Source organism: Pituophis catenifer, unplaced genomic scaffold (genome assembly GCF_029215685.1).
Source record: "Pituophis catenifer annectens isolate HBS135680 unplaced genomic scaffold, rPitCat1.0.hap2 SCAF_16, whole genome shotgun sequence".
Classification (NCBI taxonomy): Eukaryota; Metazoa; Chordata; class Lepidosauria; order Squamata; family Colubridae; genus Pituophis; species Pituophis catenifer.
Genome location: NW_027256896.1, coordinates 21,070,449 through 21,093,563, shown reverse-complemented (window position 1 = coordinate 21,093,563; position 23,115 = coordinate 21,070,449). Strand labels below are relative to the sequence as shown.

General features: G+C 49.9%; 2 protein-coding genes across 5 annotated transcripts in view; both read right to left on the bottom strand.

Moving 5' to 3' along the window:
- SLC5A10 (solute carrier family 5 member 10) overlaps window positions 1–9,978 on the bottom strand; it is a 46,007-nt gene extending 36,029 nt beyond the window's left edge. The window contains exons 1-7 of the mRNA XM_070954855.1: window positions 9,868–9,978; window positions 9,236–9,307; window positions 8,458–8,562; window positions 8,224–8,283; window positions 7,747–7,851; window positions 2,110–2,215; window positions 1,378–1,458 (exon numbers count right to left, since the gene is read on the bottom strand). Coding sequence (XP_070810956.1) covers window positions 1,378–1,458; window positions 2,110–2,215; window positions 7,747–7,851; window positions 8,224–8,283; window positions 8,458–8,562; window positions 9,236–9,307; window positions 9,868–9,978 — 640 coding nt within the window. The remainder of the gene's footprint in view (window positions 1–1,377; window positions 1,459–2,109; window positions 2,216–7,746; window positions 7,852–8,223; window positions 8,284–8,457; window positions 8,563–9,235; window positions 9,308–9,867) is intronic.
- A 1,775-nt stretch (window positions 9,979–11,753) lies between these two features.
- Window positions 11,754–22,997, bottom strand: PRPSAP2 (phosphoribosyl pyrophosphate synthetase associated protein 2). Of its 4 annotated transcripts, none has more exons than XM_070954860.1 (12): window positions 22,974–22,997; window positions 18,756–18,840; window positions 17,963–18,115; window positions 17,512–17,564; window positions 17,171–17,237; window positions 16,706–16,878; window positions 16,508–16,623; window positions 15,548–15,603; window positions 15,075–15,223; window positions 14,514–14,584; window positions 13,988–14,134; window positions 11,754–13,207 (listed from the first exon to the last, which is right to left on the bottom strand). In XM_070954860.1, exons 3-12 carry the CDS (start codon window positions 18,079–18,081, stop codon window positions 13,049–13,051), a joined length of 1,110 nt encoding a protein of 369 aa, XP_070810961.1. In that variant the 5' UTR covers window positions 18,082–18,115; window positions 18,756–18,840; window positions 22,974–22,997; the 3' UTR covers window positions 11,754–13,048. The 4 variants fall into 4 exon arrangements, with proteins under 4 accessions (XP_070810961.1, XP_070810960.1, XP_070810963.1 ...); XM_070954859.1 differs by having other exon boundaries at window positions 22,881–22,986; XM_070954862.1 differs by lacking the exon at window positions 22,974–22,997 and adding an exon at window positions 19,114–19,485.
- Between the last annotated feature and the right edge of the window lie 118 nt (window positions 22,998–23,115).

The window sequence follows — 23,115 nt, the reverse complement described above, 5'->3', positions numbered from 1 at the left end:
AACATCTTGTGCCCCAAAACATTTGAATGCAGAGATCATGGGCAGTGAGAAGAAGCTGGGTCCTCTTTGTAGGCCACCTTAGGTTCAGTCCCATTCAAGAGTCAAACTCCAGTTGATCCCAAGTCTTGGGTCAACCTCTAAGCATGAGGAGCAACCAAGGGCTCACCATCTCCTCCATCAACTCCTCAGCTGCCCAAAACTCTTCAATAAGCCAGAAGGATCCATGGTGCATCTACAGGCCACCAAGTTGAGGAAAGCTACACTAACAGCAATCTCAACCAGAGACCCCAGAGGAAGCTTCTCGTAATGTTCCCAGACCCCCACCCCCGTCTGCACCTTCAGCAAGGGGGTGAATCCCACCTTCTGAGATTTGCCCCCTTGCATCCAATCACCTCACTGACATTAGTGCCACGTTGTTGAAGCCAGAGTGGCAACACAGACACCACAAAAGCCACCGTGGCATCCCATGCCCCGTAATGACAATGCAGTGGTGTCATTGCTCTCCCCTGCCTTCTACGCATCTACCCACGGCTCCCCTGGTGCACATGGGTACTGTACCCCAACTAGTTAGCTCACTCACCTTCCCCTTGACAGATTTCTCTCCCAAGAAGCTAAAGGCAGGAGCAGAAAATTCAAATTTCACCCTACGTATGACTTGAATTTAGGGGGGGAAAGGCCAGGCATCCCAAAGGAGAGAGAACAGAACAGAATAATAGAGTTGGAAGGGACCTTGTAGGTCATCCAACCCCCTGCCCAAACAGGAGATCCTACACCATTTCTGATAGATGGCAGTCCAGTCTCTTCTTGAAAGCTTCCATAGTGAAGCTCCCACAACTTCTAAGAGAGAGGAAAGGAACTCCAGGGAAGTCACGGGAAATGACCGTATTCCACGGGAGGAGGTGGGCAGCTCACCAGCCAGCCAGAAGGGTACTAAGAAGCCCTGGCAGGCTCAGTCTTCGGTTGGCTGTCCGATTCCAGCATAAATGCTGCTAAGAGTTAAGATGCCTGGGAGGGCTGGCCTTCGTGTACCACGTCCAAAACAATTGTTTACAAATGTAGAAAGAGAATAAAGGACTTTAAGCTGCAGGAACATGCGTGGCTCTTTCCACCCAACAGAACTGAATTGGGTGGGTGAGATAATTGAAATATAAGAAAGGACCTTCCCTGCCTGAAAGACACAGGAAAGTCGTCTTGGGGTGGGGGTGGAGATGCACGAGAAAGGCAGAACTTCTTGGGCTGGTTCCTCCTGTTGGCTCCTCCTGCTCCCAACAGAACATCTGCCTTTTCCTCCAGTCCCCGGGGTTGTCACCATGACCTCCAGCTTCTCTCCTCAAGTTGCAAAGGGCAGAAAGCAAAAGGCAGGTCTCGAGTCCTCACCAATGACCGTCAAGATGATCGCACCAACCACCATGATGAGGGTTTGCAGAGCGTCGGTATAGATGACAGCCGTCAGCCCACCTGGAACAATGTAGGATGCAACTTGGAAAGGGGTTGACACAACGGGTTGGTACCAAGAGAAGAAAACCTTTGTAGCTCAAGGTTGAACTGTGGGTTCCTCGCTGCTCTTTGAGCTTGGCAGTTTCCATACCAAACGTTTCATGACCCAACTAGGTAACACCATCAGTGCTACCTGAAGGTACCAATGATGTTACCACGTTGGGTAATGAGCAACACTCGAGCTCAGAGAGCACCCAGCACGCAATTGGTTGGTTTCCCCCAAAAAAAACCCTAGTTTGCCTGGAACTAAAAACTAACAGGAAGTCTCCTTCAAGTCACCTGGTGGCTTCCCAGGCGAGGCTCAGCAGGTAGTAGCTCTCAGTCCTTACCTGGAGCCCGAGATAAGCAGCGCCAGCCTAATTACTAGTCGGGTGGGGACAGCATTGGGAGATGCCAAGACGGCAGGTGAAAATAAGAAGGAAATGGCAAAGAGATTGCTTTGTTGCCAAAAAATATATGGGTCCTCAAAGCAACAAAGCCTACAGGTAATCAAACCACAACTGAATTGAACCAGAATTTCTGGTTCAACTCGGGGATGGTCCCATCACAGTCCTGCAGGAGACCAGCCTGGGCTGACAGCCGGAGATTTTGCACAGGGCCTCTTCGTCTCACCTGCGATGGTGTAGACAGCAGTGACCGCCAGCATCAGGAGGGTGGACAGGTAGAGGTTCCAGCCGAGGCAGATCTGAATGAAGAGGGCTCCGGAGTACAAGTCTGTCTGCAAAAGGAAAGCCAGCCCCAATTTAATTCGCTTTAAGCCTGGGGTCTGGCAGGGGAGGTAAAAAGCCACCTTTGCAATGCGGTTTTGCATCGGGGGACACAAAGAGGAGGGTCAAGCCACACAGCCACACAATCACAGCCCTCCATTTCAGTAGGAAACACTTCACTCCTGAATCCTGACACCTAAAAACGTGTTTTGGCTGAAGATTTCGGCTCAGGCATTCCAGCCGGGCCCCGTGAAGCTAGAGAGACTGTCTAGGCAAAATGCCTCCCACCAAGGGCTCCCAGCACTGCCCAGCACTCTTGTCAACAAGTCTCCGGGGCAAAATATCCCAGCAGGATTTGGGGACAGGCCCCTCATTAGCTGCTCTGTGGGGAGGCACCCCCAGCCGCCCAGGTGGGGCAGAGGAGCCCAGAAAGCTTGTCAGATCAAAACAGGCCATTTCCAAACTCCGGAGAGCTTCAGATACGAAGATGCAACAACATTTGAGGCAAGACTTCGCCTCGCAGCCTGTAATTAACCTGTGGAACTCACTGCCGTGAGACGGTAAGAGGATCGCCTACAGCCCAGATGGCTTTCGGAGGAGACAACACAAACACAAGGAAAGGGAGGAGCTGCTCTAATGGTTTATTAGCCAGGATGGTTAAGATCTGAGTCTCTGAGTCTGGGAGTCAACCGGAATCCAGGGAAGGGGAGGAAGAAAACAAATCTATCTCTTTAAAAAATAAATTATTATGGTTGGTCGCCTAGTCATCCAGAGGTTTGGGCTCGATTTGGCATTTTTGTCCGCCTGCAGAGTCCTTCCAAAGGACCTGGGATAGGCAGATGTGGATGCTTTGAAAGTGCTAAAGGTTTCATCGCAGGATGTAAGCTGTTCCAAGCAAAGCTGCCTTTTGCAATTGACCGATGGGGATTGTGTCAATGCCCATAATGTTCAAGTGGTGCTACAGATGTATTGGGATTGCACCCAAGATGCCTATTACCATCAGTATTATCCCGGCTTTTGATTATTATTCATTTAGATGCCCTCCACATAGAAAGGACCCATGGGGTGGGGGGTGGGGGACTCAGAGAAGGAAGCCGCCCCTTCGGCTGCTGAAGCTTCCAGCTTCCCGGAGGGTGGGTGGTGACTCCTCTCCGTTCCTGCTGGCTCAGCAAAGCCCGGCTGGCCTCTTTTTACCTGCCAGGCAAAGGCGGCAGGCGGCAGGCGGGCGATGCCCAGCGCTTTCACTCTCCCGGCTCGTACAATTTCTCCCTCGGGCACCTGCCCCGCCTGTCAGTCAGCTGCCAAGCTCTTCCTGCACGCCCAGCCCCAGTGCCAGCTCCGCACCGGGCTACCGAAAAAGGTTTGCTGGCCCTCCGTGGAACCTGGCAGAGGGACCAGCGGCTCTTCCCAAGGCTGCTGTGGTTCTATTCAGGGTGCTGCCCTACAAAGGCCACTCCTTGGTGGCTGGTAGATGCCCATCCGCTGCGCAAAGAGTTTTTTTTTCCCAGAGTCCCAGAGCTGAGGACAAGACTCTCGGCTGCCCACCTGCGGCAGAGCAATGCTTCCTTCTGGGTGAAGGGCAGCCCTTTGCCCATTTGCTTTATTTCCTTTAAAAACCAATTAAATTGCCAGACATTGGCTTCGTCCGATGGATGGCCACCCCATCCCTTAATTCCACAATTGGTGCCCTGTCTCTTCCCACGCTGACTCCTGCGGAGTTTCAGGGAAGCCCATTAATGTCTCTCCAAGCCAGAGAAGAGCTCCATCCACCCCGCCCATGTGGCCCCATCCTCCACAGCCACTTTTCCAGGAAACTGCCCGGCCTGGTTGAGAGGAAGCCGTAGGTGGCCCCGTGCACTGGAAGATGGCAGCTCTGCTGGCCAAGGGAAGGGGATGACCAGCCCACTCCTGGCCTTGGCCCAGCCCCTTTGATCTGGCCCTTTCTCAGCCCGGAGAGCAGCTGCGTGAGTGGCTGGCAGCAGCACCCAAGGGAAAGGAATGTTCTGTAATTACTGCAAAGGGGTGGAGATGCCCGCTTAGGAGTTGGCAGCGTTGCACCCCACTTAAAAACACACACGGGGCATTTCTTGCCTCGAAAGCCTCAAAGCCCGAGTCCTCCCAGCTTCCTCCACCCAACGGGAGGGAAAACAGGGACTCTTGCAAATTAAGACACCTCTGAAGGCAACGCTCGCCTCCTCCTTCAAAAACAGGAAGAGAAATCCCCCCCCCCCCTTTTGCAGGGAGTTTGGCCCATTCATAAAACAGCAGCTGCAGCAACCGGGAAGCCCTTTGATCTCAGCAGCTCCTGGAAGGAAGAGGAGCAGAGCTGGGGGGGGGGGAATCTGAGGCTGCTTTGGGATTCCCTCTCCCTCCCCGTCTGCAGCCGCTCAAAATCCATGCATGAAAAAAAGAATTTTTTTAAAAAAATTCAAGATTCAGGCATCCCAAGACGACTCATCTATGGTGGAGGAAGCCATTGGTGAAACCCCAGAGGGCACTGCTGGATCCTTTGGGGGTTCAGCCTGATAACCAAACCCCCAATTCTGAGCTGCGCCGTCCCGGGGTCATGTGATCACCCTTTTGCGACCTTCTGCCAAGCAAAGTCCGTGGGGAGGCCAGGTTCACTTAACGACCGGCTTACTGATTTAACAGCTGCGGCGACTCACTTAACAAACTTGGCAAGACAAGTCGTAAAATGGGGCAAAACTCAAACTTCTCACTCAACAACGTACGTTTTGGGCTCAGTTGTGGTCGTAAGGCGAGGACTCCCTGCATGTGCATCTGTGGGGCCTTTCCTTTCCTCGGGGGCCGGGAGAGCGAATTCTGCTGCTCTCGTCAGAGCCCGAAAGGTTTTGCCCAGCCAGACTGGAGTTAACGGGTGACATCACATCATGCCTCAGAGGACAAGACAGGGAGTCCTCGGCTTATGACTGCAATTGAGGCCCAAATTTCTCCTGCTGAGCGAGACCCTCGTTAAGTGAGCTTTGCCTCATTTTTACGACCTTTCCTGCCGCAGTTGTGAAGTGGGCCACTGCGGTCGTTAAATGAGTACCACGGCTGTTCAGTGAATCCGGCTTCCGCCTTGACTTTGCTTGCCAGAAGGTCGCAAGAAAGGGATGAGAAGATTGACCCCTGCAGGACACTGCGACCGTCATAAATATGAACCATTTGCCAAGCATCTGAATTTTGATCCCGTGACCACAGGGAGGCTGCAACAGTCGTAAGCGTGAGAAACGGGCTGATTTTTCAGGGCCATTGTCAGTTCAGACATTCACTAAATCAGTGTTTCTCAACCTTGGAAGCTTGAAGATGGGTGGACTTCAACTCCCAGAAGCCCCCAGCCAGCGCTGCTGGCTGGGGGATTCTGGGAGTTGAAGTCCACCCATCTTCAAGCTTCCAAGGTTGAGAAACACTGCACTAAAGGAGCCTGTAGCCGCATGCAGATCCCCTGCCCTCTTTCTCCATGCATCCATCCGGCAGGTGTGCAGAGGTTCCCCCTCACCTTTGCTGTCAAGGGAATGACCCCATTCCAAGAGGGTTGGGCGCCTTGAGCCCCGGGGCCAAACCTCCAGGGAGCGACTCAAAAAATAATTGGAAAGCAATTAATCCCCGAGTGGGCAGGACAAGCTCCGTTCTTGGGGCAGCTCAAAGCAGCCTCCCTTTGGATACGGAAAAGACCTGGTGAGGATGTCAATCGCGGGGTGGTGGGGTTGGGGGGGGAACCAGCTCCCACGTCATCCTTAGGCGTGACAAAGCGGCCCAGATCACAACAAAGAGCTGCCCACACCTGGCGGAATCTACACCTAGGCAAGAACAAAGAGGGAAGTTCAGGTTTTGCTTGGCCCTCCGTTGTTTTTGTGTAGAGAGGAATTTGCCAGGAGCGATGAGAGGCCAGAATCAAAGAAGATTGAATAATGGCCCTTATTCCCTGCCCGGTTCCTACCTCAAGCTTCCCTTTGAGCTAATCATCGCTTATTATCCCTCGTCAATTAAAAACATTGCAGGAATTATCTGATTAAAGCCAACTCCACGGCCAAGCCTCTTGGCATCCGGCTAAGGGAACCGGTTGCTGTGCATCACCAAACTCCTGACAAAGGCATCCTTCCTGGGCCTCTGCAAATAGCAGAGAACAACAGAGTTGGAAGGGACCTTGTAGGTCATCTAGTCCACCCCACCCCCCAAACAGGAGACCCTACACTGTTTCTGACAGATGGCAAGTCTGGAAAATTGAAATTGGACGTTTATGGATATAAATCAGCCGTGGTGATCAGCACACACTTGGACAGCACAAAATCTCCATCTGTGCGATCCGAAGACAACCGGAGCACCGCTTGAATCCCATCGGCATTGACCAAATCTCCATCGGTCAATTGCAGAACGGACCGATGCATCCTGCGACGATTCCTTTAAACTCCATCAAACCAGAACAGATCCTTGGAAAGGGCTCGATGGGTGGATCAAAACACCAAATCCAGTCTAAACGTCTGGGTGACTAGGTGACCAATCATAACTGTTGTTATTGTTTTGTTTTGTTTTGTTTTTTAAAAAAATCTCCCTTTTCCGTGGGAAGAGTCTTTCTGGGTGAGTCTGAGGGTTTGGCTACACCGGCCCCACCAGAACCTTTGGGGTTTTCAACCTTCCAGTTGCCCATCCTCCCAGTCTGGTTCCCAGCAGCGGCCAGTCAGGTGTCTCCAGAAAACCCACAAGTGCAAAAACAATCCCTCTCTCTCTCTCTCTCTTTCCCAAACAATCCACCTAGAAAGATAGACTGCTACTGAATAGGAGGGTCTACTGTAGCCAGCAGCCATCGGTAACACGGCCTTTTCAAAGAAGAAACAAAATCCTTTCCAACATATTACAGTTGTCATGAACTGCACAGGACAGGCATTTTTTTAAAGGAGGCCTCCAGGAAACCGTGAGGTTGTGTTTGCATCTTGGCGCTTTGGCCCAGGGGGGCAGGAAATGCTTTGAACTTGGAGTCTTAAAATGTGGAGGCTCAGCTGCAGAAAGGTTGGGGTTGCTGGGGGAGAGGAGAGGAATTTGGGTCTTAAGAAGCTGGGAAGCAGGAAGCTATTGGTGAAGCAGGGGCTGCTGGTGGGAATGCAGTGGTCAACAGCGCCCCCCGCTGGACAAAGACCTGAGTGCAATGCGGGGTCTTCAAAGGAGCGCTCATCCCTTCTTTCCAAGGGTTCAAAAGCCACTTGAAGAAGCCAATTAAGGACCAGACAAATTAATTAATTAAATCAATTAAGGATCAGACAGGTTACTTGCTGTCCAGTGCCAGAGGGAGGCAGGGATGGATGGATGGATGGGAGGGAGGAAGGGAGGGAGGGAGGATGGAAGGAAGGAAGGAAGGAAGGAAGGAAGGAAGGAAGGAAGGAAGGAAGGAAGGAAGGAAGGAAGGAAGGAAGGATCGATCTATAATTTGACATGCTTTAACTCCAGTTGACCTATAGGCTGCCCATCCTCATCACCCCAGCCAGGCTCAAAAAAAGGGGCTCGGCCTAGAGATGCAGAGGGAAGGGTTAGGGTAACCACTCACAGATATCTTGGTGAAGATGGAGAGCAGGAGCGACAAGAAGGACAGGCAGATTCGAATTCGCTCCCCTCCGAAGCGTCTCTGGAGATACTCCGGCATGGTGACGATCTGGGGGAAGAGAGGAAGGGTCAGTCTCCGGGCAGCCTGAAGGAAACAGAAGGGGCGGGTTGGAGGGGACGATGGGAAACCAGAAGCAGGAGAAGGATGGAGCCAAAGGATGAAGAGCTTTGGATGGACAACCTACTACCAAATCGACCCGTGGTTTGTTTGGTTGCGGAGTTACCGTGTCCTGTGAAGCTGCCCCTCAGCATCTGCAAAGCAGCAGGCCGTGTCCACCCATCCAGGGTGGCTTCTCTGTCAAGCTCTGGCTCAGCAAGCCAAGACTGAGCTCAAGGGGGAAGGAGCGAGCCACAAGGAGACCCTCACATGCAGCACCAGGAGTGAAGGGTGGGGGCCGAGAGAGAGCCGGCTCGCACTCACCTCTGCTGAAAGGTAGACGGGAACGAAGAGCCACGCCAAGGCCAGCAGCACGTAGGTGGCCTAAAAGGGGCCAAGAACCCAGACAGAGACCATCAGCCGAAGGGGGTCAGCCTCAGTCAGGCCCACCCTCTTTGCTAGAGGTGGGGTGGACTCCAACCCACCCACCCCGGGGAAACTCCAAAGGGGGACGGCTGCTTAAACCCAGGTCCGGGCCAGCAGAGTTGAGCCCCTTACATTCCACTCAAAGCCGGCCACGGCGACCCCACCGGCAGCTCCGCTGCTGGCCAGCCCGATGAAGAGGCCGGCTCCTTCACTGCTGGCGAAGAGCGAAGCACCGATCTGCAAAGGAAAACCTCAGGAGTTGAACTCTGCCAAACAACAACAGGAACAAAACTCCTTGTTGGGTGACGGTTCTTTGATTTATTAAATTTCTGTGCTGCCCACTTCGCTGTCCAAAGAGACTCTCAGCAGCCTGCATTAAATTATTATTATTTGCTCAGGGAGCAAGCTACCCTGGGCATCCGAGCATCACCAGCTGACCCACTAACCTATTAAAACAATAAAACAAACAGAAAACTGTGATTCTTGGCTTTAATCATTAACTGGATTGGTTTTGTAAAATATGTGAATCATTGGTTTTACTGTGAGCTGCCCAGAGTCATCTTAAGCAGCCATGTAAAATAGATAGATATTAGATTATGAGGTAGGTAGGTAGGTAGGTAGGTAGGTAGGTAGGTAGGTAGAGATAGATAGATAGATAGATAGATAGATAGATAGATAGATAGATAGATAGATAGATAGAAGAATAAGAAAGAAAGAGAAAGAAAGAAGAAAGAAAGAAAGAATAGTGTTTCTTAACCTTGCCCATTTTAAAATAAGTGATTTCAACTCCCAGACTTTCCCAGCCAGCTATGATAGACACAGATGACACATATAAGCAGCAACAAATATATACCCATATTCCTTGCAAGAGACCAGTAGGAATTAGTTACACCCAGTTGGTGTTACTCACCGGCCACCAGGCAATGTCCCTTCCAGCCAGAAAGTAACCACTCACACTGTTCCTACTTGCCCGGCATGACGACTGCAAAGGGAAAGAGAGAACTGAGCCAGGAACAGGATGAGATTTATTAAATCTGTCTTTTCGGTCTCCCCGTCACCTCTTTTCCTGCCCTGCCTCCCTCTGGGAATGTGCATCCTGCTTTCCAAAAGCTTGGCTGAATCCCTACTTTGCAATAAAACCTCACCCCATGTTTATTTATTACCTTTATTCTTTCTTTCATCACCCCTTATTTTGATTTTGATTTTCTAGTTTACTGGATCATTTCAGTCTGGACTGTCTGTTTGAGGTCATGTTTTTCAGTGAATTAGATTACCCAAAACTACCAAGTAGTTCCTTTGACCCTTCCTCCCTCTCCCCCCTCCTTTTTATTTTTTATTTAATAGGTTGCAAATTAGCTCTAATTTTAGAAACACAATCTAACCCTATAATAATGATGCTAACCCAGGATTAAAAACAGCACTTTTAAGAAAGAAGGGACATCTCAAAGAGGGGCCTTCCACGGAGAAACTACAGCTTCCACGGATGAGTAGCCACTCCGAGTGAATTCAGAGGGGTCGGCGTAAAAACCGAGGCTGCCGTACCCAGATGCCAACTGCCAGGTTCAAAAGGAAATACATCACCACCACCACCGCATCTGGAACGCCAAACTGCGGCGAAGGAGCAGGGATTTCTGCGTGGGAATTGTTCTCCATGGATGGACGCTGTGTGTCAGCCCGGAACAGAAGACAAGCTCAACGTGGCTTCCTACTAGCTGCTTCCAAGCCGAAGGGAATTGATGATTAAACCACCCACCACCTCCTTCCTCCGCAGCTCAGGGGCTGCCCACCTTTTCAGCTACACCAGCCTCAGATTCGACCCAGGTTGTTTGGACTTTGCAGTGGCCAGGAGGCCAGGAGACCTGTCCCTTCTAATGATTAGAAGCCAAGGTTGAGCCTGCTTCCATTCACCCTTTGGAGGTCTATGGAGATTCTCCATCATCCAGGTCATGGTTGTCCCAAAAGTGCTTTTCCATAGGGCAGCCGGACTTCGTTGGATTTTTATTTATTTATTTTAAAATGTTCCATTTCTCATCCAAGCTTCCTCACAATCAAAGAAACTCCTTAAATGAGAAGTGAAATGTTTTCAAGGAAAAAACCCCCAAGAAAGTCCAGTTTGGAAAAGCAACTTTGGACACACAGATGCACATGGACAATTCAGCCACCCGAAGTGAAGCTTCTCAAACTTTCGGAAGACACCCTGGGAGAAATCCCAGGCCCTAAACTGATGCTGGCTTCTGTATCTGACAAGTTCTCTTTGACAGGGTTGGAAGGGCAGCTCCGAGTAGTGACCTGGGTGGAGCCACACCAGATTTAGCGTGGTTAGGAGGACCTGGACACAAAGACACATTTGAGGAATTAAGTCAATCACTTTCACAGGGAGCAAATCTCCCTCTGTATTGGGTTAAAGCTTAAAAGTCAACCTCTTAGTCAACTCCAATTTAGTTTCTTGACAATACGATGCTATTTGCCCCCACCGACTTCCCAGGCTGGTCAATGTGACTTTGGCATCACCTGGTGGCCTCCCACCCAAGGATGACTAGTTCTTGACTTGGCCTAGCTGAGACCAGCTGCCCCCTGGTGGCGATGTTTTTAGGAAAAAGGTAACCTCTACCTTAATACGCTTTTTGGAGAGCCTTAAAAACTCGCTCCTTCAAAAAGGAACTTATTTTATTTATTCATTCAATTTGTAAGGAAGGCTAAGAGCATGCTGCCTCTTGGGGTGGGATGGGGGTGGGGGCTCATTGGATCTGTTGATAATTGTAGGGAGTTGAAGTCTAAACCTCTTAAAGTTTCTAAGATTGTGAAGCACAGCCTTAAAAGGTTGCTAGAACCTTTGAAAAACATTGCTGTAATTTTTTTTAAAAAAAAACACACACGTGTCCAGGGAAGAACAACAGACCTCTTCACGGGTTGCATATTTGATCATGGGATCCATTCTTTCATCTTAAGAGACCAAAGCCCCATTCCGCCCAATCTTACCCATCTCCCTTTTTTCATCCCGTCCACCGTCCACCTCTCTTACAAACATTGACACGTCTTGTTAATGTGTCAACCTTTTCATTTGCTGGTGGCAACGCTTAGTAAGCGGTTGCGTTAAAGTCTAACCTCGGAGTGCTGGATGCAGAAACTCCTTCATCTGAGACACACAGAAGGGATCACAAATGGTCATTTTGCACCCTTGAGTGGTGAGGCCACCAAGGGACCGAAGGGCTGAAGGCAAGATTGAAAAGTCCAAAGACACATTCCAGAATTCCAGAACGGCTGGCAAGAAAATGTCAGGGATGCCTCTGACCTCCCAGCATCTGAATTCAACTGGGAGGTCAGAATCCACCAGATGTTGAACTTTTTTTTTCATGTCCGCAAGTTTTTCTCTCCCAACACCAAAGAGAGGACAACAATCGAACAAATATTTTCTAAAAAGCTCATCATGCAAAACCAGAGTCATTTTATTTGTGCCAGAAAATAAATACCAGTGCACGTTCCTTATGGGTTTTTTTTTCTTCCTATAAAAGCATGGTTACAAGAAAAAAACATCACGGAACTGCATACAACAGTGCGGTTTTCTTGTTTGGCTGGTCTCGGACACAAACTCGACGCCGTAGCTACCGTTTGTCGAACAATACACAAAAGCACTTGAAAGCAAGCTGAGAGGATCAGGAAGGAAGATTATGGGCTACCTCGTCTTCCAAAAACGCAGGAGAACGCCTCCTTTGCGAATCTCATGGAAAGATACATAAAAGATGCACACGAACGATGGAAAGGAACAGAAGCGGCTGTTTCCAATGACAAGTAGCTGAGTCTGACATGGGTGCTTTCATCCCAAGCTCTAAGGCAGCGTTTCCCAAGCTTGGCCACTTTTAAGATCAGTGGATTTCAATTCCCAGGGTTCAACTCCTATGAAAACAGCCGCTTCCGTTCATTTCCCTCCCACATGTGCAACCGTGTTTTGTGTGAAGCGGCTACTTTCACATGACAAATAGCCAGGTCTGACATGAATGCCTTTATCTCAAGCTCTATGGCAGTACTTCCAAGCTCTATGGCCACTTTAAGATGGATGGGCTTCAAGTCCCAGAATTCCCTAGCCAGCTTGGATTCTGGGAGTTGAAGTCCACCCATCTTAAAGTGGCCAAGCTTGAGAAACATGGCTCTAATGGAGTGCAGGACTCTTCATATTTGCTGGGACAAAATAGTCTTATGAACATGAGTCCATTCCAGTTCCGGATCCATGTTAGAAATAAATGCCCTTGAGGTGCGGTCCTTCCTGCTGCCAAGATCACCCCAAATCCCTCCCACCCCCCAAAAAAGAGGAAAACCATCAATAGGGCCATTTCCCAATTTGGATTCCTTGCAATCCGGGGGGGTGGGGTGGGTCTTGCCTGCAAAATAGCGCAGCTAACCTGACCGTCTCTAGAAGTTGAAAAGAGGGTTGTTGTTTCTGTTGTTTTTTTAAAACTTTTTATAAAATCCTTTCTCTTTCTCGAAAACAAAATCGCAAGGAAAATAGCTCTGAGGATTTTGTCTACTCCATTTAAACCACCGGAAAGAAGGGGGGGGAGGGGGTTGGAATAAAAGCCATCTAATAAAAAAAGGGCTCCCACCAAAATACAAAGATTAAGCCACAAAAAGTTTCACAGCTGGGTTTCTGTCCCGTGTCCAGTTTGGCCCCTTAAAAAAATCTTTTTTCTTTCTTTCTTTCTTTCCTTCGAGCCCTCCCAAGCAACCGTCAGTCATCTAGTCCTATGTTTCTGAAAAGGTACGACATGGATTCCCCGTTGTGGATTCTGCGGATGGCCTCCGAGAGGATGAGGCTGATGTCCACCGTCTTAATTTTGGGGCACTGCAGTTTCTGGATCTCATGAGGAATGGTGTTGGTCACCACCACCTGAAACAAAGCAGAGATCAGAAGTTGGGGGGGGGGTTGTGAACAAAGACTCCCCAGGAGTTGAGGTCTCACCTCCTTGCAAATCTGGACAAACCCTCTTGGAGCACTAGGCATCGCTTCAATTCAGCCCTGGAATGGATCGCCATGAATCGACCGACAAAGTAAGATTATTTTAAAATGTTTAATTTAATGTATCCCCCGTATTTCGGTCTTGCCTTGTCTGCAAGAGCTCAAGGGAAGGTTACAGAGGGCTCTTTCCTGCCCGGCAGAGTGAGGTGGGCTGAACTGCTTTAAAGTCACCAAAGGGCTCCATGATGAAACAGGTTAAATCTGAACCCTTTAAGGGTCTTCAGAGGAAGGAGACCAACAGCTAAACCAACTGGGCAAATTTCTAAGCCTGAGCCCACAGGAACTGGGTTCAAATCATGGCGTTAGTGGTGAGGTTCACAGGCCTCGTGCTGGGGAATTAACTGAGCTTGCCTGCAAGGTGCTTAGACGGTGTTTCTCAGCCCACTTGGAAGGTGTGTGGATTTCAACTCCCAGAATTCTGGGAACTGAAGTCCACCCATCTTAAAAGCTGCCAAGGTTTAAAAACACTGGCCTACATTCCTTCCGGGGCATTCAGGCCCAGACGATGTGAGAGCAGGAGCTGAGGCATGAACCAGGGGGCCGGAGATTTGAACCCAGGGCCTCCCGTGGCCACGAGCCACGCTGCTTTCCCCAACTGTTCAACTTCATCTGCCGAATGCAGCCGCTCGGCCAGCCAGGCCTCCCGCATACCTCATCGATTGCCGACTCCTCTATCAACCGGGGGGCGTCGGAGGAGAGGAGGCCATGGGTGGCCATGACGAAAATCTTATAGGCGCCTCGCTCCTTCAGGGTCTCTGCGGCCGCAAGGAAACTGTCCACGTCATCAATGATGTCGTCCTGACCGGGGAGACCAGGATGTTGTTAAGAGGGGCTGGGGGAGATTTAATCTGCCTGCCCCTGGGGGACTTTCAACCCCAGCGTTTGCAGCTGCCATCTTGACTTTTCTGACCACACTCCCACAGGCATCTCTGCGCAGGGCAAGTTCAAGTCCCGAGGAATAAGAAAGGGAGCTTAGCCTGGCACCCAACACCACTCAAGAGCAGACAAGCCAGGACTGGCATCCCCGGATTACGAAGCAGTTCCGCTTTCACGAGTTCAGGAAAGAGAAATGGGGTCTTTTTTCAAATCAAGGTGGAGATTCGCCCAAAACTCTCTTCCGTTTTTGTACAGGCAGGCTCTGAGCCTTGCAGGCCTCCAGGCCATGATGGCCACCTACCACAATGATGGCTATTCGTCCCCCAACGTCTCCAACCACAGTGATGGGCGGCTTCTCTTTCGGAATCAGCACTGGCAAAAAAAGAAGAAAGATGAGAGAAAACTGGGATGGGGATTTCTGCCTCGAGCCTTGCAAAATGCCACCCCAGGCAAAGCGGCCTACGCCCAGCCAACCTGACTCTGATCAAGGAAGACAGAGGCGGGGGACCCTTAAGGGGACCCACCTTCTGAATTTAAAAGTACAAATCTCCCCTCATCCCTTTTAGAGCCTGAGAAGTTAGAGAGATTATCTTTGAATTTCTCCCTCTGCCCATTATGCAGCTCTGGGTTACGTCCTCTCTTATCTGATCGTTCCCTGTTCAGCATCTCTTCCTCCTTCTCCCAAGGCCATTCGCACTTTCATTCCATCCCAGGCAGAGCTTCTCCATCCCTCCTTTGAACACAAACCTCCATACCAGGTAAATTTTCCACCAGAAATCCCCCCTTCCCTTCCGGCCATGGGTTATAGCCTTATTTGAGAGGAAGGCAAGCCACGCCACTCTCCCTGCCTGAGGCTACTTACTGGGTATCTCCAAGCTGGGGTGAATGGCAGCGGCGCTTTTGGCAGTTGGGGGCGAATGGCGCCCGTCCACCAGGTCAGACTCAGCATCTTGAGCCTCTCCGTGGATCACGGCGATGCCCAGCCTCAAACGCTCAGCAAATGACTGCGCCCTGCCGAGAAAGACAATGAGCCCACCATGTTCTTGGCATGGGCACAGATACGAGGAGAGGAAATGCCCCACACGACACGTAGAAACATCTCAGGGGAAGGAACGTCATCCAGGGGTGTCCAACCTTGGCTGCTTTAAGACCTGTGGACTTCGACTCCCAGAATTCCACAGCCAGCCATGCTGCAGTCCAGAATCTACCCATGCTGGCTGGGGAATTCTGGGAGTCGAAGTCCACAGGTCTTAAAGCAGCCAAGGTTGGACACCCCTGCCCTACTGAATTCTGGGAAAAGACTAGATGGGCTTAGGGAGTCAGAGACCCACCTACCTCTTCGCAGATGCAGGAGACTTGGCCACAATCACAGCGTTCCTGTAGTCCGGAATCTACACAACAAAAAGCAGTACAACCACACTCAGAGCTGGCTTTTTACCTTGACTACAAAAAGCCCGTATCCTTCCTTCTACAGAGAGCTGAAGTCCAAAACCGGGGTGCTGCCTCTGCCCCCCACGATCTCATCCAGATTCCAAGCTGCAAAGCCCCCCTGAGATTCGGGCCCATCTAAACCCTAGAGATTACTCATGGCTGGCCCTGAAGCCTGCCTGTTCTGACCCAGCTCCCCAAACACGACAAACCCTCTGAAGTTAACTCAATGATTCCTTTATTAGGAGCGCCAGCAGCCCTGGCAAAAAGTCTCTCTCTCAATGCAAGCTAACAAGTCCATCTGGCCGGAAGATAAATAGTTGTCTGCCACACCTATTCCTCTCCGCCCCCTCCCTTTTATCCCCAGAGCTAGGGTGGGGCTTTGCTAGTAGCGGTGGCTCTTCTGTCCCAAGGACCGGCCCATAGATTTCCACTGCTCTCCTCTCCTCTGCCTTCTGCACATCCACGCGTCAGGCACGAGACCCAGCTGTTCCTCCTCTCCCTCATCTGCCACCTCCAGACCTGGGGGCTGTTGACTCTCCAGGCTCCGCCTCTGTCTCTCTCTCTCTCTGCCAGCTCCATTCCCTCTTCCCCCTCGGAGCTCTCAGGTTGCCTTGATGCTGACCCTGACTCCCACGCCTCCTCCTCCTCCTCCGATTTGGCTGCTGGAGGGACTGGCAGCTGACAGGCCACAACTTTTCCCCCATGGCTTCATTTTTGGCATCCATCCTAAAAGGAGCGGGGGTGTCTTTACACACACCCTGAGGCGTGGCTGACTTCCACCTCATTTCCCGGCACAGGACAGATTGCACTGGTCTGCCCTCTGCAGCTGCCCAGCCCGGAAGCCGAGGATTCGGCCTGGCTCACCTCTTCCTGGATGTACTGCAGCAAGAACGGTGATGCCCTCAGATTGTCCACCGGCACGTTGAAGAACCCCTGGATCTCCTTCTGGTGCAAATCCATGGTGATCAGGTGAGTCAGCCCTTTGGGGAGGGCAGAGGGAAGAATCAGGTTGGCATTGCTCCATCCAGGCCGCCTGTTACCCTGGGCGGCAAAGGCTCTTACCTGCCTTGCACATCATGGAGGCCAGGAGCTTCGAGACGATGGAGCCCCGTTTCCGCATCTTGCACTGCTTGCTGTAGGGGAAGTAGGGCACCACGCCGATGATGCTCTTGGCGCAGGAGGTCTTGCAGGCGTAGACCATGATCAGCAGCTCCATGATGGTGGTGTTCACGTCCCTGGAAGGAAAAGACGCCAATCCACCAACCGCCCTTCCGACGGAGCTTTCCAGCTCCTGCTTGTCTGCGGCTGGATGTACCTGGTGGATCAGCCTTTTCCCCCCGAGTTACCACTGGTCCTCACTGCTCCAAACAGTGAGTTAGAATAGCAACATGTTAATGTTATCGGAGGACACTCTGAAATACACAACACAAAACTGCAAAACTAAAGCATCGTTTTTGCAAATATGACCAAGACAGACGAGCAGAATGAATTCAAGGAGACTTATTCCCAGTCGATGATTTTACTCACTTGGAAACGGTCTGGATAATGAAAACATCTTTGCCTCTCACGGACTCCTGAATCTGCACCCTCGTTTCTGCCAAAAAGGGGAAAAAAAGCAAAACAAATGTGCTCAGGACTTACACACACGTGAAAAGTAAATGACATCGCAGTGCGATGTAAAATGAAAACGCACAAGTGGTTTTTGAAAATCAGAACAAGGGGGCATCGTTGCAAACGGCAGGATTCTCCAGAAAATGTGCGTGTTGTGTTTGTGTCTGCGCAGCAGGGAAGGAGGAGACATTTAATGAACAGGTTGATCCTCTTCCTTCAACCTTCAGATAGTGAGGCCACAGGTGTCCTCTACTCACCTCTGTTTGCCTCCTGGTACACCTGCACCTTGCCCATTTCCACACCCAGGCGCCTACAAAAGGATCCGAGAGAAAGCAAGGTCAGGAAGAGGAAGAGGATCCAGCAGGTATGGACTTCAACTCCCAGAATTCCCCAGCCAGCAGGTGGACATGTGATTTCTGGGAGTTGAAGTCCCATCTACCTTCAAGAAGCTCTGCATTGGAAGAGTTCAATTTGCTTGATCTCTAACCAATTATCAATCAAACCCTGACTTAAACAAAAGACTCTAAACTCACTGTGTGTGTGTGTGCGCGCGTGTGCATGTGCGTGTGTGAGAGAGAGAGAGAGAGAGAGAGAGAGAGAGAGAGAGAGAGAGAGAGAGAGAGAGACTGTCATCCATCACCCCTCTATATCAAAACTCTACTGTTGAAAACAGTCAGGAAAAAGAAGGGAGCCGTAGGGAAGCCTTACTCAGCAATCCTCTTTGAGAGCTCCATGCAGGAAGGGTTGGAGTTGGCCGAGAACAGGACCAGACCCCCCTTTGTGATGTTCATGATGGGCCCAGTTCCAACGGGTGCCACGCAAAACATCAAAACTGCCTTTGTCGTCCCGCCTTCGGATAGACTGCCAAAAAAAATCATAATAATATTTCACCAAGAACTTTTCAGCAACCCTCAACCAAACAAAAGTTACTGAAATCTTGCATTTCAAGAGCTTCTGCAAGAGGACGGAGAAGTCTCCCCTGGAACATTTAAAGCAACGCTTCTCCATTAATCTCAACCACTTTTAAGATGGGTGGACTTCAACTCCCAGAATTCCCCAGCCAGCAGAGCTGATTTAGAGCAGGGGTCTCCAACCTTGGCAACTTTAAGACTTGTGGACTTCAACTCCCAGAGTTCCTCAGCCAGCAAAGCTGGTTGGAGACCCCTGATTTAGAGGGCTTTAATACCACCCGCTTTTCACCCAGCAACACAAGCTGTGCCTTTCTGAGCAAAAATCTCATTTATAACCTCAAGGAACCTCATTTACCAGCAGCTTAAGAATCTGAAGGCCACAGCCATACAAACCATGGATAAAGAAAAGCAGGTACAGTAACCTAAACCTTAAGTCTTCCCAACCAACAGATTTAGGGTCCACCACAGGGGAGCAAAGTCTGCATACGCTTAAGGCTCTACACACAACAACCAACCGTTAATTCAGCCGTTTTTTCCTCCCTATGGCTGTTTCCAATCACAGAATAGCACTCCCAGCTCTTTGCACTTACAAATAAAGATGTGATCCAGGAAAAGAGTTTCGGGAACTCTGCCCACCACGCTTCACGCTTCCTCTAGAATGTTTCTTTTAAGCACCTGCGGAAAAAGAAGATAGATCGCTCTATTAAAAAGCAGCTCCAGTTCAAGAAATCTGTTTACTATCTTTGAAAACCGAAAACAGGAAATAACTTCAGTCCCTCGCCAGCAAGTGTGGGATTAGTCTTAAACAAAGTGCCAAAACCAATGAATGTTCCTTAAAATGTACTCCAGTCCCAGGACATCATCCAATGCCAAATTTATTACTCAGAGAGGATTAGTTTACCAAGAGGTGGAATGTGCAAATTGTGCTAAAAGCCAGAACTGTCTGACCGATAAGAGATGAAAGATCCTAACACGAAAACTGCCCCTCTGATTGTGGCATCTATTGAGAGAAGAAATAGTTTGAGTCAGAACTGCATCCAGCACTGCTCAGCAACATTATAAATGTCTTTTTTGTCTCCCAGGCAAACCAGAAATATTCTGTTTGTTTAGGTCTGGTGTCGTTTCCCAGCCCAAAGCAGTTTGGAAAATCTTTCACGCTTCGTAAGCCCATTCTGCCTGTTCAAATACATAAATCAGCCTCTTGTCCCCGAGCAGGCAGCCATTGGAAAGGGGGAAAAGACGAAAGGCACAAAAATAACAAAAACTGCCTGGCAAAACACTTCCTTTCCAAGGCAGCAGCAGCAGCGACAATGCAGTGGAGAATGAAAACCACAACGCGCCACCCAAAGCCGGGTCTTGTGATACAGGCGCCAACGGCAACTTCAACTGGCACAGGCCTTATGGCTGGCAAGGAAGGCTGGCAGTTGCAAGACAGACGCAGGGCAAGGATGAATTTGTAAAATAAAAGCCAGGGTTCAATTCGTAAACCAGGCAAATCCACTAGGCAAACCAACTGGATCAGTAATTTGCGATGAAGCCGCACGAAGATCACATTCTGGGAGTGAAGTCCATGAAAGAATAAAATCTCCACATGGTGGGTCAATGCAAGAATCTTTCCAGAGGAGGTTCTGGGATTCTCCTGCAATCAAGGCTGGTTCTTCGCAGCAGGTTCCCCCAGAAAGGGGGATCAGGAGACCCATTCTGCTTCGGAGCCACTGCAATCCTAGAGTGACTGAGGCCACGGCTGGTCCTGGGGTCCAAAAAAGCTGGATTTCACAGCACCTCAGAAGGGAGAATTGCCCGTCCCTCTTGGGGAGGGAGAGAAAGAGAGAGAGACGCTGTTATTTCCATCCTGTTTTCCAGACAACTTGCCAGCTCTCTTCGTATTCCAGGACTCCTCATCTCTCTCTAAATAGAATTTAAACAGTGTGTGTGTGCTAAAATCCAGCAAGAGCAACCTCTTCCTTGCCCATCAGTGAGAATATCCATCTGGTGAAATACACACGACTCCTGCTCACCATGGAGCAGCCTTCTATTTTGTTCATTTGACAGTAATGGATATTTCAAGTCGCAAGCAGATTTTTCCTGCCTCCTGGCACAGGTGCGTGGGGCAGATGTTGTAAAGTGTATGGGCTCCATCTGGATTTAGAAACATGGCTGCAGGTCACAGCAGGGGGAAAAACTGCCAGAAAGCCATTGGAGGAACACAGCCTCGGCTGTGCAAGGGCCAGAGCCTGACCCAGACAAGAAGCAGGCAGCGAGTGAAAATTGCACACGCAGCTGTAAAATGACAGACAGAACAAAAAGAACCTCCCCTAAAAATAAAAGGTAGACAGAAATAAAATGAAAGTGAGCCGAGGCAGAGAGGCCGTAAAACAGCAGAGGCAAATCTGAACCTGGTTGAACGCCATCAGGGTCACGATCCATCTTCTCCCCTCCCTTCAGATTTTTTTTTTGAGTAGTGGGACTTGGCAACAGGTAACGGGGCAGCAGAAAAGTCACCCCTTCGCAAACCCAGCTGCTGATTCAAATTCTGCAGGGAAATAAACCCCCTTCTGAAGGAAAAAGGCATCCACCAGACGGTAAACAAGACAAATCGGTTGTCGGAAGGGGAAAGTCCAGCCTCTTTGGAGCCAGATTGAAGTCCGAGTGACTTTGCGGGAAACACCCATGGAAGGTTCTCCAGAAATGGATGGACATCTTGCAGGGTGGATTTTCATCCAGCCTCCTCCTCCAGGCTTGAGATTTCCAGGAAACCTCTCCCCTCCTATCGCTTTCTCTGGCCTCCAAAGTTGTTGTTTTTTAGCTGGTGCTTTGAGTCCTCCGAACCTCAAAAACCATGCAGCCCCTTCACCACATCCCTCCTTCCCAGGGTCGTTTCTTCCACGCGTTGCTCACCCACCCAAAAGGACAAAACTTTCATTTTCAACCACCCTTTTGCATTTTCTCTCCCCCACAGCATCTCCCCCCTCCCTCAACCAGCCGCACCCACTATAATTTCATCTGAAGGGTCTAATTCCCAGCATTTCAAATAGAGGGGTGGATGGGAGGGGAAATGCACGCAAGATCACCTTCCCCCTGAAAAAATCAACCCCTAAATAAACCAGGTCTCTGTGGAATTGGGGAGGGACCCTCATCTGCTCCCATTAAAGGGCCGCCCAGCTGTGCAGGAGCCCCCTAAAAGACCATCCATCTTTAAGGGTTACCAGATAAGCAACACAAGGGGGGACATGAGAAGACCCCCGCCCCCCCATGAAATCAAAGGATGCTCTACCAGAAACATGCTAGGGCTCTTAAGCAGGCACATTACGATATGTGTTATGATAAAATATTAAGACCCTATAGGATAATATAATATAGATCAGGTTATAAATTTCATTTTGATGTATGCTGATTAGTGTACATTTGAAGTGAAAAAGGTTTTATCCTATTCTATAAGTCCCCTTGCAATTAAGGTTTTTTTGGGGGAGGACAGCAAGGCATGTATGAATGTCTCCAAGAAATGCCCCCCAGGATTCGGTCCCCTAACCCAGTGTTTCTCAACCTTGGAAGCTTGAAGATGGGTGGACTTCAACTCCCAGAATCCCCCAGCCAGCAGCGCTGGCTGGGGGGTTCTGAAAGTTGAAGTCCACCCATCTTCAAGCTACCAAGGTTGAGAAACACTGCCCTAACCTATAGCCCTTTGCAAGTCAGGTTCCAGAAGAAAAGAAAAGCAATAATAAAAGTCACTCGCTCGTCAAGACGAGCGGCTATAAAAATTTGCAAATAAATAAAAATAACACGGCTCCTTCCCTTTTAGTTCCTGGAGGGAGAGGCCAACCATGCATGGGTGCAAGCAAGCAAACCTTGTAGGAGAGCTCTATCTATAGAGTTCAAATCTATAAACCCAAATAATAAATAATAAATCCAAATAATAAATAAATAAATAAATCATATATAAGCCATAATTTGATTATTAACAGGGAATATGCTATGGAATAACTAGAGCTAATACCCACCTCCTTGCAATTCCTACGGCTGCAAACGAGGCTACAGAAAACCTATAATATAATTATATTTTCTCCCTCTTTTATAAAAGAATTTTTAATTTTTAATATTTTTTAGTATTTTATATATTCAAATTTTAAAACTGGTTTTAAATTGATTGGGGTTTTAATTTGTCTGGGCCAAAACTATTTAATTTGATTTTAATTCTGCTTTTTAAATTTTGTATGTATGTATTTTCTTGTTTGGCTGTGCACTGCCCTGAGTCCTTCGGGAGTAGGGCCGTACAGAAATCAAATCAAACAAAAATAAATAAAATAAATAAATAAATATATAATTAAGATAAGATAGTATATTAGGGTGGGCTTTTTTTTTTCCCCCTTCCCCCTATTTTCTGGAGGGGCAGCAGAGAGAAGAGGCAAGCCTGCAATTTGCAGTTTAAGGACAGAGAATATCCCACCGAATGAGAGACACACCCGAGGGCCCCTTCCAGGGTTAAATTGGGGAGGGGGCCACACAGACCCCCCCCACTTCAAGCCCAGGAAAGTCTTTAATAAAGAAAAGGAAGGAAAAGGCTTCCTATGAGAATTAACTGGGCTGAAGGGAAGGCTCCCCATTTTGCATCTAGGTCACCACCCCTCCCCCACATCCCCCTCCCCACCCACCCAAGACCCCCCCCTTGCCCGGGTAGGGGGGAGAGAAGAGGGGGGGCGGCGCGGGCGCATTCATACGTGCATCTTCCGTGTCCGCGCTCTCCCCCGCCTGGAGACCCCCTCCCAGGGTGGGGTTTGTGGGGCGGGGTGGGGGCGACGACCACCACCCACCTGCGCCCCTCGGAGGGGCTGGCGCGGCGGCGGCGGCGGCTGCAAAATGGCGGCGGGGCGGGGCTGCTCAGGCTCCGCCCCTCGCGAGCCTCTGCCAATCCGAGGCCACCGCGGCGGCGGCGGCGGCTGGCCCCGCCCCCTC